Here is a 17,801-nt window from a genome sequence, read left to right as displayed (position 1 = left end):
TCTCTAAACATGCTACTAGTCCAAGAAACAACTTTCTTTAATGTTTTTTTAAAGATTTTATTTATTTTTATTTATTTATTTTTATTTTTAGAGAGGGAAGGGAGGGAAAAAGAGAGAGAAACATCAATGTGCAGTTGCTGGGACCTGGGAATCAAACCTGCGATGCTTTGGTTCCCAGCCTGCACTCAATCCACTGAGCTACACCAGCCAGGGCCTCTAAGAAACAACTTTTAGCATAGTATATAAAGTCCTCAGGAATCTTCTTATTATTCTGTTATTTGACCTCTTGGCTCAGCCTATTCCGAACTCAGAAATGTTGTGTGGTTTTGAGTATCCCTGTTTCTCAGCCTGGAATGCCCTTCTGATACTCTGTGCCTAGCTAATCCACAGTCTTCTTTCTAAACCCAACTCAGGTATCTCACCTTTGTGGAATTCTTTCCTAGATCCTCAAAGCTGGGTTGTATGCCTGTCTTGTATATTCTCATAGCTCACTTCTATGATAGTACTTAACATAAGAACCTGTAATTGCCAGGTACATAATCACATGGTCTGATTAATCCAAGTTTTTGCTTTCAAGAAATAGATGCTAATGCTGGCTGATTAAAAAGTAAAAGTATTAATAAAAGGATCTTAGGTATCCCACATGCTGCTGGGAGACTGGAGAAGCAGGCCTGGAAACTAGACTTCCAGGAACTGTACTTTATACCATCAGCACTGCTGCTGCCCTGCTGAGCAGTAGGAGGAATTCCTGCTTTGGTTTACACTGTACCAAGGATGCCATTTCTGTGCTAGGAGCCTGATCTTGCAACCACCACAAATGGTGAAAACTAGGTGCCTGTTACCATCCTCACCAGCAAAATGGATTCTGATGGATCTCATTTTTCAAGTTACTCATGTTTGAATTGAAGGATCTGATATTATGAAGGACAAGAGATGGCTTTAACAAGGAAGGAAAGGCCCATGGTGCAGAAAAAAATCAAAAGGTAAGGATTGAACATTGTTCACAGGGCTTACCCTCAAAGAGGCTCTTATTCACATTGGTGACAATAGTTGTTGATTAGAGGGAAAGTGGATTGAGAAGTGAAAAGGTCTGAGATTCTGTTTCTCTATTATCTTTAGCCTGAGAGTAGAGCCCACTGAGACTCTAGTTTAGCTTATTAGACTTGCCAATTTGGATAAACCCTTGACCTTGTCTTCTTTCCTTTGCAAGGCTACAATACAGATGCTAGAGAATTAGATGGAAAACACATATAACAAACTTGCATAAAACTAAAAACATACACATACAAAAGAGTACAATAAAACTGGGGAAATGTCTGTAAGATTGGTGGATTGTATCAATCTTAATATCTTGCATGGGATACTGTACCATAATATAGTTTTGCAAGATGTTACCATAGGGAGAAACTGAGTATGAGAGATTTTTGTATTATCACCTACAACTGCATAATCTACAATTATGCCAATAAAAATTTGGGAATTAAAATAGTTAATTAAAAGAAGGCATGTAAAAGATTTCATATGTCTAAAATTACACACATATATGTTTTATGGGTATAGACAACTGTATATAAGGATGGCCTCCAAAACATTAACAGTAATTAACCCTAGGTGGTCACTCTCAGGGTAACTACTCTTCTCTGGATCATTGTTAGTTCAGGGTCCCATTATTGCTGTGGTCCTCTTCACAATTCCTATGACCCCCATCCACAAAGCCCCAGAAACCACGGAAGCACTCAGGTGGGGCAGATGAAGGAGAGGAGGAAGTCCACCTCACTGCGGACAATGAGCCACCCTGGGTGGATGCTCTCTGGCAGGGCCAGGCTGGAGGTCATTTCCCAGGCGTCCACTAGGGCCACACGGAGGTCAGCAAAGGCAGCTCGGAGGAGCCGAGGTGAACCAGTCACTGCCATAAATGGACTTGTAGCCGGTGTTGGCCAGCTTGATGACCACAAGAGTGCGGGGCTCCCGGGCCAGCAGTGCAGCCACGGCTGCCCGAATCTGTGCCAGTCGTCGCACAAAGATGGATGGCAGGAAGGTGGTGAAGTGGGCACCCAGCCCCAGCACCACCACGGTGTGGGGCCCCCCAGCCAGGGCCCCCCAGCTCCCGGACCACGGAGTGCAGGGAAGCCACTGGAGTGCGCAGGGACCAGCTGTGGGATCGCCAGTGCAGCACTATGTTCCGAGTGGTCTCCACCGCCATCAGGGGCCCTGTCTGATAGGTGGCATGTAGATCCATGGGCTTCAGGGCTGGGGGAGGCAGAGACAGGAGGCTTAGGGGTTAATATAGGGTTAACCCCTATATTGTTATATTATAGGGTGTACCATCCTCTTGTACGGATGAAAATGCTACTCCCCATTTCCTAGGACATAAGCATTTTGTTTATAAACCCGAATGAACCCCTGCCCCCAAGTTTTCAATGTTGCCCAGGATCTCACTTTTATCCCTCCACCCACTATTCAGTTTGCTTTTATTTCTTTAAGGCATTCCACTTTCCTCTGTTGGGTGACCTCCTGCAAAAAACTTTCTCTTGCCTTCTGTAACACATTGTATCCCCTTTTTTCTACCATTCAGGTCACTCTTTGCTCAATTATTTGCTTCATATTTTCCTTGCACTATGTAAATGAGGCATTCCTTAAAATTCTATAATTATTGTCCACTTTTCTTTACCATCTACCTTTTGAGGAATACATTCACTTCTACCTCAGCAAGCTTCAATTCCACACTTCCAATTTCCCAATCAGTATTTTCTCTCTGATGGTCCACCATGGCCTCGAACACTTTATATATTGCCTTGGCAAATGAATACACCATTTCTACACAAATCCCTCTCTCTACATCCTGAACATCTCCGTACTGCCCCACACCTGTCAGCTACTATTTTTGGTGAGTTCCCAATGTTTTATTTTTTCTTAGCTTTCCATGGGGAGGCTTTAGTCATATCTGATACTTCTCTATTCTTAATCTGAAGTCAAATAATTCACCAAATCTTATTCATTATTTATTTTTAAGTTTTTCTATGTCCAATTCTTGCATCTAGCTTTTAGCTCAGGCTTTAGATAACTCTTGGCCACATTGATCTGGTAATACTTTACATGTGCAGATAGTCACTGTTCTGGGTACTTTTGTATAGGTGAAAAAGAGACCAACGTCCTTGTCCTCATGGAGCTTATTATCTTTTGGGAGAGAGAGAGAGATCCTGATGTAGAAGGGAGGCTGAAAATTTTGAAGAACTGGAAGGAGGTTTGTGCTCTTGGAGCATAATGAAATGTCATAAGGTGAGGTAAGAGATATAGGCAAGGTCTGGTCAAGTAGTCCCATATAGATCATGTCAAGGAAAATTTGAGTCCATTGAAGGAGATTGACATGATCCAATTTACATTTTAAAAAGCTTATACTTCCTCCTCTGTGGAAACCTGGGGTGGAGGCAGGGGTACTAAAAAGTGAAATGGGGGGCTTCTGGTCAAGATGGAAGCATAGGCAGACATGGCTTGCATTTCCGCACAACCACATCAAAATTACAACTAAAATGTAGAACAACCACCACTCAGAACCATCAGAAATCAAGTTGAATGGAAGTTTGACAACTACAGAATTAAAGAAACCACATCCATCATGACAGGTAGGAGGGGCACCAGGCACAAAACGAGCTGGTCTCTCACCCACATGCGGTGGATAAAAATTCGGGAGGGATATATCAGGAGCAAGGAGTCCCAGTCCCACACCAGGCTCCCAAGCCCAAGGTTTCAGTGCCAAGAAGATAAGTCCCCACAACTTCTGGCAGCAAAACCAGCAAGGATTGAGTTGGTAGAAGAAACTTCTTGAGCCCCAAACAGTTCCTTTTAAAGAACCCACACACGGACTCACCTATGCAGACTCACTCCCTCTGAGCTATAGCACCAGGGAGGCAGCTTGAAGGGCACAAGGGGCATACTGGGAGAGGCTGAAGTGTATGGCATCAAGGTGAGCAGGGGCCATTGTCCCTTTGCTGATCCCTCCCCATGCAGAGCCATGGAGCCGGCAGGCAGGTGCCATATTTGAGACTCCATCAACCTGGCTACCATTGTTTGACCTGCCTTGGAGATCCGCAGAGACTCTAGCCCACCCAAGCTGCTTTTCCATAACTTCCTAAATCCTATCAAACAAGCAACAGCTGGCCTCAGTGAGCTCCAGGCCAGGCACTAGCAGCAGCCAGATTAGTTTCACAGCTTGCCTTTACTTCGGAATCTCTAAGCCCACCACAAATAGTACCCTTCTCATGGAACTTTCTAGGTCAGGAAGGGTGGCCTCAGGCAAAACACAGGTGGGGGCTGACCTCGGCTTGCACCACCTGGGAAACCCCAGGGCCTGAAATCCCAGTGGACAGATACAGACCACTTTGGAGCACCACCACCCTGCCCCTGCACAGCTCATCCTCCATGGAGGGCAGAGATTGGTGGTAAATGGTCATACCCAATCGTTGAAGCTGACTGACCTGGGTAAATCCCTCCCATTGATCTGCCAACAGCAATCAAAGCTCAACTATAAGAGGAGGGTAAACTCAGCCCCCAAGAAGGGTGCACCTCAAATACCCAGCTTGGGTGATAGTGGACGCTATGCCACTAGACCCTATAGGACACACACTACATTAGGCCACCCTACCAAGACACAGAGTCAAAGCAGCTCTATCTAATATGTAGAAACAAACACAGGGAGGCTGACAATGAGGAGACAAAGAAACATGGCCCAAGTGAAAGAACAAATCAAAACTCCAGAAAAAGAGCTAAACAAAATGGAGATAAGATAAAAAAAAGATCCAGTCAGAAATGAAGGATTCACTAATTGAAATAAAGAACAATTTACAGGGAAATAACAGTAGAGTGGAAGAAGCTAAGAATCTAATTAATGATTTGGAATATAAAGAAGCAAAAAACAACAAATCAGAACAAGAAGAAAAAAATAATCCAAAGAAATTAGGATATGAACAACAATAAAAAATGTGAAAAAAATTAAAAAAGTAAAAAAAAAGCAAAAGGAATGAGGAACAACTGCAACAACTTCAAGAGGTTCAGCATTCACATCATAGGGATGACAGAGGAGAATAGAAAGAGCAAGAAATTGAAAAACTATTCGGAAAATTAATAAAAGAAAACTTCTCTAATTTGGTGAAGGAAATAGACATACAAGTCCAGGAAGCACAGAGAGCCCCAAACAAAAGGGATGGAAAGAGGCCCATTCTCAGACACAGCAAATTAAAATGCCAAAGGTTAAAGATAAAGAGAGAATCTTAAAAGCAGCAAGAGAAAAGAAATTAATTATCTACAGGTGAGTTCCCATAAGACTGTTAGCTGATTTCTGAAAAGAAACTTTGGGGGCTAGAAGAGATTGACAAGAATATTCAAAGTTATGAAAAGCAGGGACTTACAGCCAAGATTGTTCTACCCAGCAAAGATTTCATTTAGAAGTGAAGGCCAGACAAAGAGCTTCCCAGACAAGAAAAAACTAAAGGAGTTCATCAAACCATTATTATATGAAATATTAAAGGGACTTATTTAAGAAAAAGAAGGTCAAAACTATGGATGAAAATGGCAATAAATACAAATCTATCAACAATTGAATCTAAAAAACAAACTAAGCTAACAAGAAGAACACAAACAAAATCATGGATACAGAGAGTGTTTTAATGGTTGCCAGATGGGGGCAGTGTGGGATTATGGGTGAGGAGGTGAGGGGATTAGGAAGTGCAAACAGGTAGTTTCAGAATAGCCATGGAGATGTAAAGTACAGTATAGGAAATAGAGTAGCCAAAGAACTTATATGCGTGACCCATGAACATGAACAATGGTGGGGGGATTGCCTGAGGGAGTAGGGGGTGTTGGATGGAGAGGGGCAAAGGTGGAAAAATCAGGACAACTGTGATAGCATAATCAATAAAATACATTCTTTTTAAAAAAAGAATAGAGCCCTGGCTGGTGTGGCTCAATGGATTGAACACTGGCCTGAAAACCAAAGGGTGACGGGTCCAATTTCCAGTCAGGGGATGTGTCTGGGTAGTGGGCCAGTTCCCCAGCAGGGGGCGCATGAGAGCCAACCACACATTGATGTTTCTTTCCCCATCTTTTTCTCTCCCTTCCCTTCTGTCTAAGATAAATAAATAAAAACTAAAAAAAAAAAAGAAAAGTGGTTGAATATCAAATTAATTATGTTGAGTGAAAGAAGCCACACACATAAGGGATACACATTGTGTGGCTCTACTTATATAAAGTTATGGCAAATGCAAACTAAGCTAAAAAGACAGAATGCAGATGTGTGGTTGCCTGGGAAGGAGGAAGGGTAAAAGGGAGAAATTACCAAAGCCTCCAGAAAAGTTTTCTGAGCAGTAAATGTTAATTATCTTTTTTGTGGAGATTGTTTTCAGGTGTACATGTATGTTATAACTTACCAAATTGTACACTTTAAATATATTCTGGAAGATCCAAGTTGGTGGTGACGTAGGTGGAAGCTACACTAACCTCCTCCCAGGGTCAAACTGGAATTACAACTAAATTATAGAAAAATCATCCTGAATAATGAACTGAACACAACCTAGAGAGAAGCCTTATAACCAAGGACGTAGGGAAGAAAACACACCACCACAACGAGACTGGTACGAAGTATGGAGGCATGAGAGGGATTGCTGGGTTCTCATGGGTTGCAGTTGAGGTTCTGGAGGGATATTTCAGTGGCCAGGGTGTTCTGCCTGAGAAGTGTGGGGTCTACACACCAAGATGGACTCCCAGCCTAGATCACCAGAACCAAGAAAGGAACCAAAATAACATCTGACTGTGAAAAGAAATGGGGTTTCTGTACACCAGGAGAGATGGCTAGAGACACAGAGAGTCTCTTAAAGGGCCAATGCACAGAATTTTGTTTGCATCTACTTACCCTAGGCTCCAGCAGAGTAGACTAGAGCCACATGAGGAGAATCTGGGGTTGGAGGCTCTGGGGAGAGAGCTGAAGGGTCAGCCACCAGGATCCCTGTCCTGAGTCTTTCTCCATACTGCATAAGCCATCTTTTTCATACAGAGTACTCCTCTCTATGCAGCCTGGGGGAAGTAATAGCCCCACCTGCAGGAATCCCTCATGCCCCACCCCGTGGCACCCCAGGGCTTAATCTTAAACCAGGGTGCTAAAGAGTACACCTGGAGGCTATGTGAGTGATTAAACCCAACAGAAAGCCTGCAGGCAAAAACAGATCCCTGGGAGCTCTGCAACTTTAGCTGACCCTCCCACAGGCCCAGTGTTGGTAAAAGCTGGCTTTGGTGTGCAGTTTGGTTCTCACTGCACATACCCAGCTGAGCAGAAGGAGCCACAAGCTGTGGATCACTGATAGCTACAAACTGGTTGCCCTGGGCCAGTCACAGGCAGCACCTGACATAGGCCTTCACCAGGATCTGTGCAGATCTACCTAATACATAGAAACAAACACACAGAGGTAGCCAAAATGGGAAGACAAAGAAAAAGTCCCCAAATGAAAGAGCAAGAGAATTCTCCAGAAGAACTAAATAAAAGGTAGGCAAGCAATTTGTCAGATACAGAGTTTAGAGTAATGATTATAAGAATACTAAACAGCATGATAAAAGACATAGGAACCATAAAAAAGGACTAGTCAGAAATAAAATATGCAATATCTGAAATAAATACTACACTGGAAGGAATAAGCATAAGTTAGATGAAGCAGAGGACTGAATCGGTGATTTGGAAGACAAGGTAGAAAAAAACACCCAATTAAGAGCAGGAAAAGGAAAATAGAATTTTAAAAAATGAGGAGAGTTTAAGGAACTCTTGAAACATGAAGTGTAACAATATCTACATCATGGGAGTACCAGAAGGAGAAAAGAGTGAGGCAGGGATCAAGAATCTTTTTGAACAAATAATGACCAAAAACCTCCCTACACTGGTGAAGGAGAAAGACACACAAGTCCAGGAAATGCAGAGACCCCAAACAATATGGACCCAAAGGAGACCACACCAAAACACATCATAATTAAAATGGCAAGGCCTAAAGACAAGGAGATATTCTTAAAAGCTGCAAGAAAAAAGCAGTTAATTACCTACAAGGGAGTTCTCATTAGACTGTCACCTGATTTCTCAATAGAAACATTTCAGGCCAGAAGGGATTGACATGAAAATTTCAAGATGATGAAAAGCAAGGCCCTAAAACCAAGACTACTTTACCCAGCAAGGCTATCAATTAAAATTGAGGGAGAATAAAGAGCTTCCCAGACCAAAAAAAAAAAAAGCTAAAGGAGTTTGTGACCACCAAATTAGTATCACAACACATGTTAAAGGGCTTGTTTTAAGAAGAAGAATTTTTTTAAAAAAGAGGAAAATAATTTAAAAATAAATGGCAATAAATACATATCTATCAACAATTACTTTAAATACAAATGGCTTAAATGCTTCAATCAAAAGACATAGGATAGCTGCCTGGATAAGAAAACAAGATATATACACTGTCTCTAAGAGACCCACCTCAGAATGAAAGACACACACAAACTAAGAGTAAAGGGATGGAAAAAATATTTTATGCAAATGAAAAGGAAAAAAAGCTGGGGTATCAATATTAATACAACAAAATAGACTTTAAAACTAAAGCTATATAGTAAGAGACAAAGAAGGACACTACATAATAATAAAGGGAACAATCCAATAAGAGGACATAACCCCAGTAAACATGTATACAACCAACAGTAAACATTGATGGATGTAAAGGAAAAGATCAACATAAATACAGTCATAATACAGGGTTTTAATACTCTATTGATTTCAATGAATAGATTTCTTCCAGGCAGAAAATCAAAAGGACAAAGCAGCCTTAAATGACACACTAGATCAAATGGATTTAACTGGTATCTTCAGAACATTTCACCCCAAAGCATTCTTTTCAAATGCACATGGAACAAATTCTAGGATAGACCACATGTTAGGAATAAAACAATTCAGTAAATTTAAGAAGACTGAAATCACATCAAGCACCTTCTTTGACCACAATGCTATGAAACTAGAAATCAATCACAAGAAGAACATGAAAAATACACAAAGACACGGGAGCTAAATAATATGTTATTAAACAATAAGTGGGTCAACAATGAGATGAAGAAAAAAATCAAAAGATATCTTGAAAAAAAAAAGAAAATGAGAACAAAATAACCCCAAATCTGTGGGACACAGGGAAAGCAATCTTAAGAGGGGAACTCATAGCATTACAGGCCTATTTCAAGAAATAAGAAAAAGCTTAAATAAACAATCAAACTTTACACTTAAAGGAACTTGAAAAAGAACAACAAACAAAGCCCAAAGTGAGTAGAAGGGAATAATAAAGATCAGAGCAGATAAATGAAATAGAGTCTAAAAAAAGTATACAAATGACCAATGAATCCAAGAGATGATTCTTTGAAAAGATAAACAAGATTGACAAAACTTTAACCAAACTCATCAAGAAAAAGAGAGAGAGGCCCAAATAAACAAAATCAGAAATGAAAGAGGAAGAATAACAACTGACACCAAAGAAATACAAAGGATTGTAAGAAAATATTATGAACAACTATATACCAACAAATTGGACAACCTGGATAAAATGGATAAATTCCTAGAATATACAATCTTCCAAAACTAAATCAGGAAGAATCAGAGAATCTGAATAGACAGATTATGCCTAGTGAAAATGAAGCAATAATCAAAAAACTCCCAGCAAACAAAAGCCCTGGACCAGATGACTTCACAGGTGAATTTTACCCAACATTTCAAGACCTAACACCCCTCCTTCTCAAACTTTTTCAAAAAATTCTAGAGGAGGGTAGACTCCTAAGCTCATTTTACAAGGCTAGCATTATCCTAATTCCAAAACAAAGCACTACAAAGAAAGTAAATTATAGGCCAATATCCCTGATGAACATAGATGCAAAAATCCTCAACTAAATATTAGCAAAGTTTTCCTTAAGACTAGGAACAAGACAAAGATCTTCACTTTCACCACTTTCATTCAACACTGCATTGGAGGTCCTAGCCATAACAATCTGCCAAGATAAAGAAATAAAACTGGAAAGGAAGAAGTAAAACTGTCTTTATTGGAAGATGACACGATGCTATACATAGAGAACCCTAAAGATTCCACCAAGAAACTATTAGAACAGATAAATTAATTCAGTAAAGTAGCAAGATACAAAAAATTAATATCAAGAAATCAGTTGCATGTTTATATGCCAATAAGAACTATCAGAAATGGAAATTAAGAAAACAATCCCATTCACAATTGATTTAAAAAGAGTAAAATACCTAGGAACAAATATAATCAAGGATATAAAAAGCTTGTACTAGGAAAATTATAACACACTGAAGAAAGAAATTGTAGAAGATACAAATAAGTAGAAGTACATACCATGTTCATGGATAGGAAGAATTAACTTTATTAAAATGTCCATACTACCCAAACCAATAAATGGGAGAACATATTTGATGATACATCTGAGAAGGGGTTAATATCCAAAGTTTATAAAGAATTTATAAAACTCAACACCACAAAACAAACAATCCAATTAAAAATGGGCAAAGAACCTGAATAGACACTTCTCCAAAGAGCGCGTACAGATGGCCAACAGACATATGAAAAGATGCTCAATGTCATTTTTCATCAGAGAAATGCAAATTAAAACCACAGTGAGATATCACCTCACACCATTCAGAATGGCTATCACCAATAAATCAACAAACAACAAGAGCTGGCAAGGATGTGGAGAAAGGGCAAATTTTTGAACTGTTGGCGGGAATGCAGATTGGTGCAGCCACTGTGGAAAACAATACAGAAATACCTTAAAAAATTAAAAATGTATCTGTGTTATAACCCAGCAACTCCACTTCTGGGAGTTTATGTGAAAGACCTGAAACACTAATTTGAAAGAACATAAGCACCCCTATGTTCATTGAAGCATAATTTACAATTGCCAAGATATGGAAGCAGCCTAAGTGTCTATCAGTAGATGAGTGGATAAAACAACTATGGGACATTTATACAATAGAATACTATTTGGTCATAAAAAAGGAGAAAATTTTACTCTTTGTGACAGCATGGATGGACCTGGAAAACATTACTCTAAGTGAAATAAGCCAGTCAGAGAAAGATAAATACCATATGATTTCGCAAATACCGTATGATTACCATATATGGAATCTAATGAAGGAACTGAACTAACAAGCAAAATAGAAACAGACTCATAGATAGACAGCTGGATGACAGCTATGGGGGTGGTTAGGGAGTGGAGGGATCAAGCAAAAGGGGAGAGGACTTATGGACACAGACAACAGGATGGTGATTGAAAGGGGGAGGGGAGTATAAGGAGTATGAATAATAATGGAAAAAATAAAATAAAAAATAAGTTAAAAAAGAAAAGATACTCCCCCCATATATATATATTCTGTTTATGGTTTATCAATTACACCTCAATAAACTGTTTAAAATAAAGGAGAACCTCAGATTAGGTCTAGTTACTGAGGGTGACAATATGGCAAATCTCTAAACTTTTAAAAAAATTTCAAAACTTCCAGGAAGACAGAAATGTATCTATCTGCACTACTTATCTGAGATTGGAGATAATACACTTGAGAGGACTTTCCTCAGAAACATGGTGAGCAAGAGCCACAACTAGCCTGCTGCTGACTTTACAGTTGAGTCCACAGAGATTAGGACCACTGAATAGTGGGCCCATCCAACAGGCATTCAGGCTCGCTTCTCTATTCTGCCTTACTACTCCTCAGATATCTTCAAGAGTTGTAATAACTTCGTATTAGGTATTGGCTGCTTGGATATAATTTTATTTAAAATAACTGCTATAAAAGCTAAGTGTTTTTCTTTTCTAAATTGGAGGTTATTCACAAATCCTCTGATAATTTTCTGTTTTCCATTAATTTTGACTATTTAGAAGAATGGTACACACGGCAGATTTGGGATTAGATTAATTTAACTTTGGAGGGACGGAGGAAATAACACACGTTCAGCAGAAGTCACTCTGGTTTTAGATACTAAGAGAACCACAGCTTTACCAACTGCTGGTCAGGACAGGGCAGTGAGGCAAAGGTGGGGAGTGGGAAGGCGGGGAGAAAGGGGAGGAGAAGGGAGGAAGGAAGAGAAGGGAAAAGAAATTTAGGTGAGTGGGACAAAAGTTTGAACTTTATGTCTTTCACATGTTAACCTAAGCGATTAAATGGGGATTTTTACTTAGAAACTAAATGGGGGACTTTTTTGTATTATCAAAAATTGTATTATATGAGTTTTTTAAAATGCCATCTTTTGAGCTCATTACATAACTTCTGGTAAACTAAACTGGAAAGGCAGCTTGGTGATAATAATTACATCCTCCCAGCTCTGATTCCTCTGCTCACTTGCTCTTGGAAAATTCCCAGCATCCTGCCCCAACCTCTTCACGGAAAATGTGGGAGACTTGTTTCTCAAGGCCCTGGTTCTGCTCTTTTTCTCTTAGGAGTCCTCCCCTCTCCCCACAGGGCCACTCACAGGGCACGGTGTCACGCAGATACTCCCACCACTGCCGAAGTGTGGAGTCCCCCATTGCGTGGACAACGGGCCAGCCAGGCAGCCTAGGATGCTGTCAACAGAGGGAAAGGAGCGGCTGGAGCAGGGCAGCGAGTGCCACACATCTCCGTAGTAGAAGCCAGAGGGCTTTGCAGCAGGGGGCCCAGGAGAGCATGAGGGCCAGGGCGGGGCGGCGGGGGTGAGGCGACACAAGGCTATAGAAAAGGGAAAAACAGAACAGAACTAACATTAATAAATTACAAAATGCTAGGGGTTCTTCTATGTGCTTTACACATACTGTAGTATTTCATTCACTCTTTTACAAAGGCCCAGGAAGCAGAATTCTTATCTCCATTCACAAGTAGAGACACTGAGGCCCTGAATTGTTAAGCAATTTACTCATGATCAAGAACAGTGACTGGCAGAAACAGCATTTTATCCCAAGAAGTCTGACTTTACAGCACATATTACTGACCACTATGCAATACTACCCTGGCAGGAGGACTGGGGCTAACCTCCTAGGGAAGGAATAACAGCCCTACCCACAACCGTCTATTTCCCCCACCTCACCCCAATCCCCAGCAAATACCACACCCACTCACCCAGGGCACTGCTTCCCGGGGCTGCCATTCTGTCTGGATAGGAGAAATGCCTGGAGGGAGCACCTTGTCTGTCACTTTCCTGGAAGAGCACCAAGAGTAAGCATTGGTGGTGGTGAGGGAGAGGTGACAAGGTGAAGGCTGGCTGGTTTGCAATTTCTACTCTGCCTAAGTCCAAAAGGAGTTTGAGGCAGTTACAATATAATTAGCACATTTATAATGAGGCAATTACAATAACGAGTCAGAAAAATTGATGAGAGGAAGAGAAAATCTTGTTGGGAACTCAGACCTTCTGCAATTGACCCACCGGTTACTCTCAGTTTACTAACAGTCCAGGTAATAAAAGATCATCCAAGGTGGATCATGTAGGACTCCTCTGATAAACATGGGTACACAAGCATGCCAGGAGAGACTAACTCTTTCTGGCACTAAATTCTGGAAGGAACATGGAGCAGAATAATTTTTGTTATAAAACACTCAGACAGTAGATATGCTAACCCCACTCCTTAAGTGTGGGCTGTACATAGAGAGGCCCAAAGAGCACAATGTGGAAGGAGGGGGTGCGGGAGGGTAGTTGCACAGCAGAGAAGCCTGGCAGATGCTCCCCCGGCAAGGTGACCAGGCTAACATCAACACTCATAAGTCATGTTGGTAGCATGTACCCTTGCAAGATGTGATGAAAATGTAACCCGGCCTCTGTGACCTTCTCTAATCATAAGAAAAGCATCAGACAAATTTTGATAGAGAGGAATACTGATAGGGGACTCAAGACTTGGAAAATTTTAGCTTAAGGTAAAAAGCTGTAAGTCTAGCAAGTAATGTGTATGTTAAGCTTTTGTTTCAGGAACTACAGATAAGGCCCATCCCAGCTCCTGGGAAAACAGCTGACCTCCTGGAGCACTGGCTAGAGATTACCGCCTGGGGACATCCTAACCTTTGTTCCAGGAAGAAGCAGGTGACTACCCCTCCCCCTTGGAAACAGCTAACTGCCTAGGACAGGAATGTTGCAGCTTCTGAATCTCAAAGCCCTCACCTAACCTTGTTTGTCTTCCCTCACCCCCCTTATAAAAGATATGGCTAGGAAAGAAAAGGAAAGATGGTTTGTTAGGGTATGAACCCGCCATCTTCTTGGATCGCCGGTCATCTGAAATAAAGCGCCCATAAAAGATTCAATTGCTGTCATTGCTTATTGGATTTGGTAGTGACAGGCAGCCCAAATGCCGGTGTCTTTTCTGGTTATGTTGTGGAAAATCCACCCACACGCGGGGAGATAATGAAGCACAAACTTTATTACCCGGGGGCCCAGAGAGGGTGGTTAACATCCAAATCCTCTGACCACCGGATCCTCACACTCCCCGGGGTTTAAATAGTCCCGGGCTTCCTACCTACATGGCGAAGCAAGGTTACAGAAGCCGAATGCGGAAGTTAGGTCTAGCTACCTTATATGGGAGACAAAGAGAAAACGCAGGAGGAATTTGCAGAAGCTACAGAGCACAGGAGCTTATCATGGGAGTCTGTGTATGACCTTGAGTAACTGGCCGTTGCTTTGGTTACGACTTGTCAGCTTCTACAGTCCTGTGTGAAATTTTGCAAGTGTTACAGTTACAGAGCATAAGAAACTTTTGGAGTTTTCTTTTCCTGCCACAGTTACAATACTACAATGTAATCAATACTCCTCAAAACTGTCAAAGCCGTCAAAAATAAGGAAAGTATGACAAACTGTCACAGCCCAGAAGAGCCTTACCGACTAAATGTAATGTAGTATTCTGGATGGGATCCTGGAACAGAACAAGAACATTAGGTTAAAATAGTAATTTTCAACCTTTTTGATCTCATAGCACACACAAACTAATTACTAAAAATATACATTTTCTGCTGATATGACAAAAAAAGTAGTGTCATTTTGACTCTTCACACTGGACATCTATTGTTGGTTGGCTGTTGTCATTTTTGTGTGTGTGCGACAATTTAAGGGAAAAGAGGTCAGTGCCCCTGACTAAATAGTCAAGTATTGCATGTTTCAAAAATTCTTACTGCACACCTGTTGAAAATCACTGAGTTAAAACTAAAGAAACTATGGACTTTACTTAATAATAGGGTATCAATATTTGCCCTGGCTGGTATAGTTCAGTGGATTGAGCACAGGCCTTTGAACCAAAAGGTCATCGGTTCAATTCCCAGTCAGGCCACATACCTGAGTTACAGGCCAGGTCCCCAGTAGGGGGCATGTGAGAGGTAACCACACATTGATGTTTCCTTTCTTTCTCCTTCCCTTCCTCTCTCTCTAAAAATAAATAAATACAAATCTAAAATTTTTTTAAAAAATTAAACTAAGATCTCAACAGTGGGCTTAAGTAGCAGTAAGTCATGTTGCAAACATGTTACAGGGTGCAGCCAAGAGGGGGACCCCAAATGGGCATTTGAAATGGGGTCCAGAACTTAAGGTGTCCAGGAGATTTTAAGATGTCTCCACCCCCCTACCCCCACAGTGTGGGTTGGGGGAAGGAACAAATGGAGCAGGGCCATTGAGAGCTGTTTTGCATAGCAACAGCCTTGCAGCTACCCTCTGGCGTGGTCATTTAACATATCTATAGCCTTTGGCTGGTCGCTTAGATATGTTAAATAGCTGTGATCATCTCTGAGCCAGGGGAATGTAAGTAACTTCCCCACCAAGACGTGACTGGGGGGCAGATCCCCCAAGCTACAGTGCCTGCGTGGGAGCTCGGAGAAGATTGGCTCCAGGACATGGGCCACACCTGCCCAGACTCATGATGGCAGCCCAGTAAAGCTGGAAGGATATGAATTCTGGCAAGTGAAGCCGAGTGTGGGAGGAGTCAGAAATGAGGCTGCAGAGGAAGATTGGCCGCAGGGATTTAAAACCCAGACTTGGCGGCCATTAGGAGAGAGAACCACGCGGCTTTGGCAGAGTGGGGACTCTCCCCTTCCCGCAGCCCTGAGAGGGAGAACCACGAGGCCTGGACAGAGTGGGGACCCCCCGCAGCTTTAGAAGGGGGAACCACCACCTGGTTTTAGCAGAGATCCCGGCGACTCAGCCGAGGGTGCCGGGAACCCAGGGAGGTCTCCCAGTTGAGATGGAGTATTAACTGGGAAGAACCAGAGGACTGCCTGAGCCATGGACTTCTATTTCCTTTCCTGAGATACGGTACTCTGGACTGGGCAAAGGGGGAAGGAAGGAAGGACTGTGTCTGTTTGTGGGTGTTTTAAGGGACTTTAGGATTTTTGATGAAGACATTAGGTCACTACTTGAAGTCTGTATAGCATTAAATAAACATTTCCTTTCCTTTTCACGAATCTCTGGCATTGAGAGACGTCTTTCCTAGGGTGGCAGACATAACGGACCCGGGGCCTTCTTTCAATAATAGTATATCGTTCCAGGCCCCCCCCCCTTGTTCTGTTCTGTAACAAACAGACTTCATCATGCTTTATTGTTTGATTTAATGAGTACAGGCAGAGTAGATTTACCATAATTCTTAAGGGCCCTGAGATTTTTGGAATGGTAAGTGAGCATTGGCTTCAACTTAAACTCACCAGCTGGCCCTGGCTGGCGTAGCTCAGTGGATTGAGCACGGGCTGCGAACCAAAGTGTCGCAGGTTCAATTCCCAGTCAGGGTACATGCCTGGGTTGCAGGCCATGACCCCCAGAAACTGCACATTGATGTTTCTCTCTCTCTCTCTCCCTCCCTTCCCTCTCTAAAAATAAATAAATAAAATCTTAATAAATAAATAAATAAATAAATAAACTCACCAGCTACATTAGCCCCTAACAAGAGAGCCAGTCTGTCCTTTGATGCTTTGAAGCCACACATTGACTTCTTTCTAGCTAAGAAAATTTTAGATGTCAGGGCTCCGTTTCAGCGCGGTGCACCATGGGGTCACCATGGTGGACTTTCAGCAGCTTCGGGTACAGGAGGTGGTGGATTCCATGGTGAAGACTCTGGAGAAAGAGAATATCTGGAAGATGCAGGCCTTCATGTTCTGGTGCAGCGCTGGCTGTTGTGAGGACAGCAAGGCATCCATGCGGCAGGTGCACCAGTGCATCGAGCGCTGCCATGTGCCTCTGGCTCAAGCCCAGGCCCTGGTAACCAGGGAGTTGGAGAAGTTTCAGGACTGCTTGGCCCGATGCACCATGCATTGCAATGACAAAGCCAAAGATTCAATAGATGCAGGGAGTAAAGAGCTTCAGGTGAAGTGGCAGCTGGAGAGTTGTGTGACAAAGTGTGTGGATGACCATATGAGCCTCATTCCAACCATGACTAAGAAGATGAAGGAGTCTCTCTCATCCATTCAGATATAGAAGCCTTTGCCATTGGCCATTGTGACTGAGGGCAGGAATCTATTTAAAATGAAGAATGAGAATTTTGGTCTTTTTTTTAAGATTTTATTTATTTATTTTTAGAGAGGGAATGGAGGGAGAAAGAGAGAGAGAGAGAAACATCAATGTGCGGTTGCTGGGGGTCATGGTCTGCAACCCAGGCATGTACGCTGACTGGGAATCAAACCTATGACACTTTGGTTCGCAGCCCGTGCTCAATCCACTGAGCTACGCCAGCCAGGGCTAGAATTTTGGTCTTTTAAGCAAAGTTTGTGAATGAAGAAATTAAGGATGGCAGCAAGGTTAAGGCATGAGTCACTTGCC

General features: G+C 42.0%; 1 protein-coding gene and 1 pseudogene across 1 annotated transcript; one reads left to right on the top strand and one right to left on the bottom strand.

Moving 5' to 3' along the window:
* Positions 1–1,736: 1,736 nt before the first annotated feature.
* LOC123806309 lies at positions 1,737–17,044 on the bottom strand (annotated as a pseudogene).
* LOC123806509 (protein FAM136A-like) lies at positions 17,043–17,526 on the top strand. The gene has a single exon (XM_045819690.1). It carries the CDS (start codon positions 17,043–17,045, stop codon positions 17,457–17,459), a length of 417 nt encoding a protein of 138 aa, XP_045675646.1. The 3' UTR covers positions 17,460–17,526.
* Positions 17,527–17,801: the final 275 nt, after the last annotated feature.

Source organism: Phyllostomus hastatus, unplaced genomic scaffold, assembly GCF_019186645.2.
Source record: "Phyllostomus hastatus isolate PE091 unplaced genomic scaffold, TTU_PhHast_1.1 phas_scaffold_385, whole genome shotgun sequence".
Classification (NCBI taxonomy): domain Eukaryota; kingdom Metazoa; phylum Chordata; class Mammalia; order Chiroptera; family Phyllostomidae; genus Phyllostomus; species Phyllostomus hastatus.
Note: the sequence above shows the minus strand (reverse complement) of the source record. Positions and strands in the feature narration are given on the sequence as shown.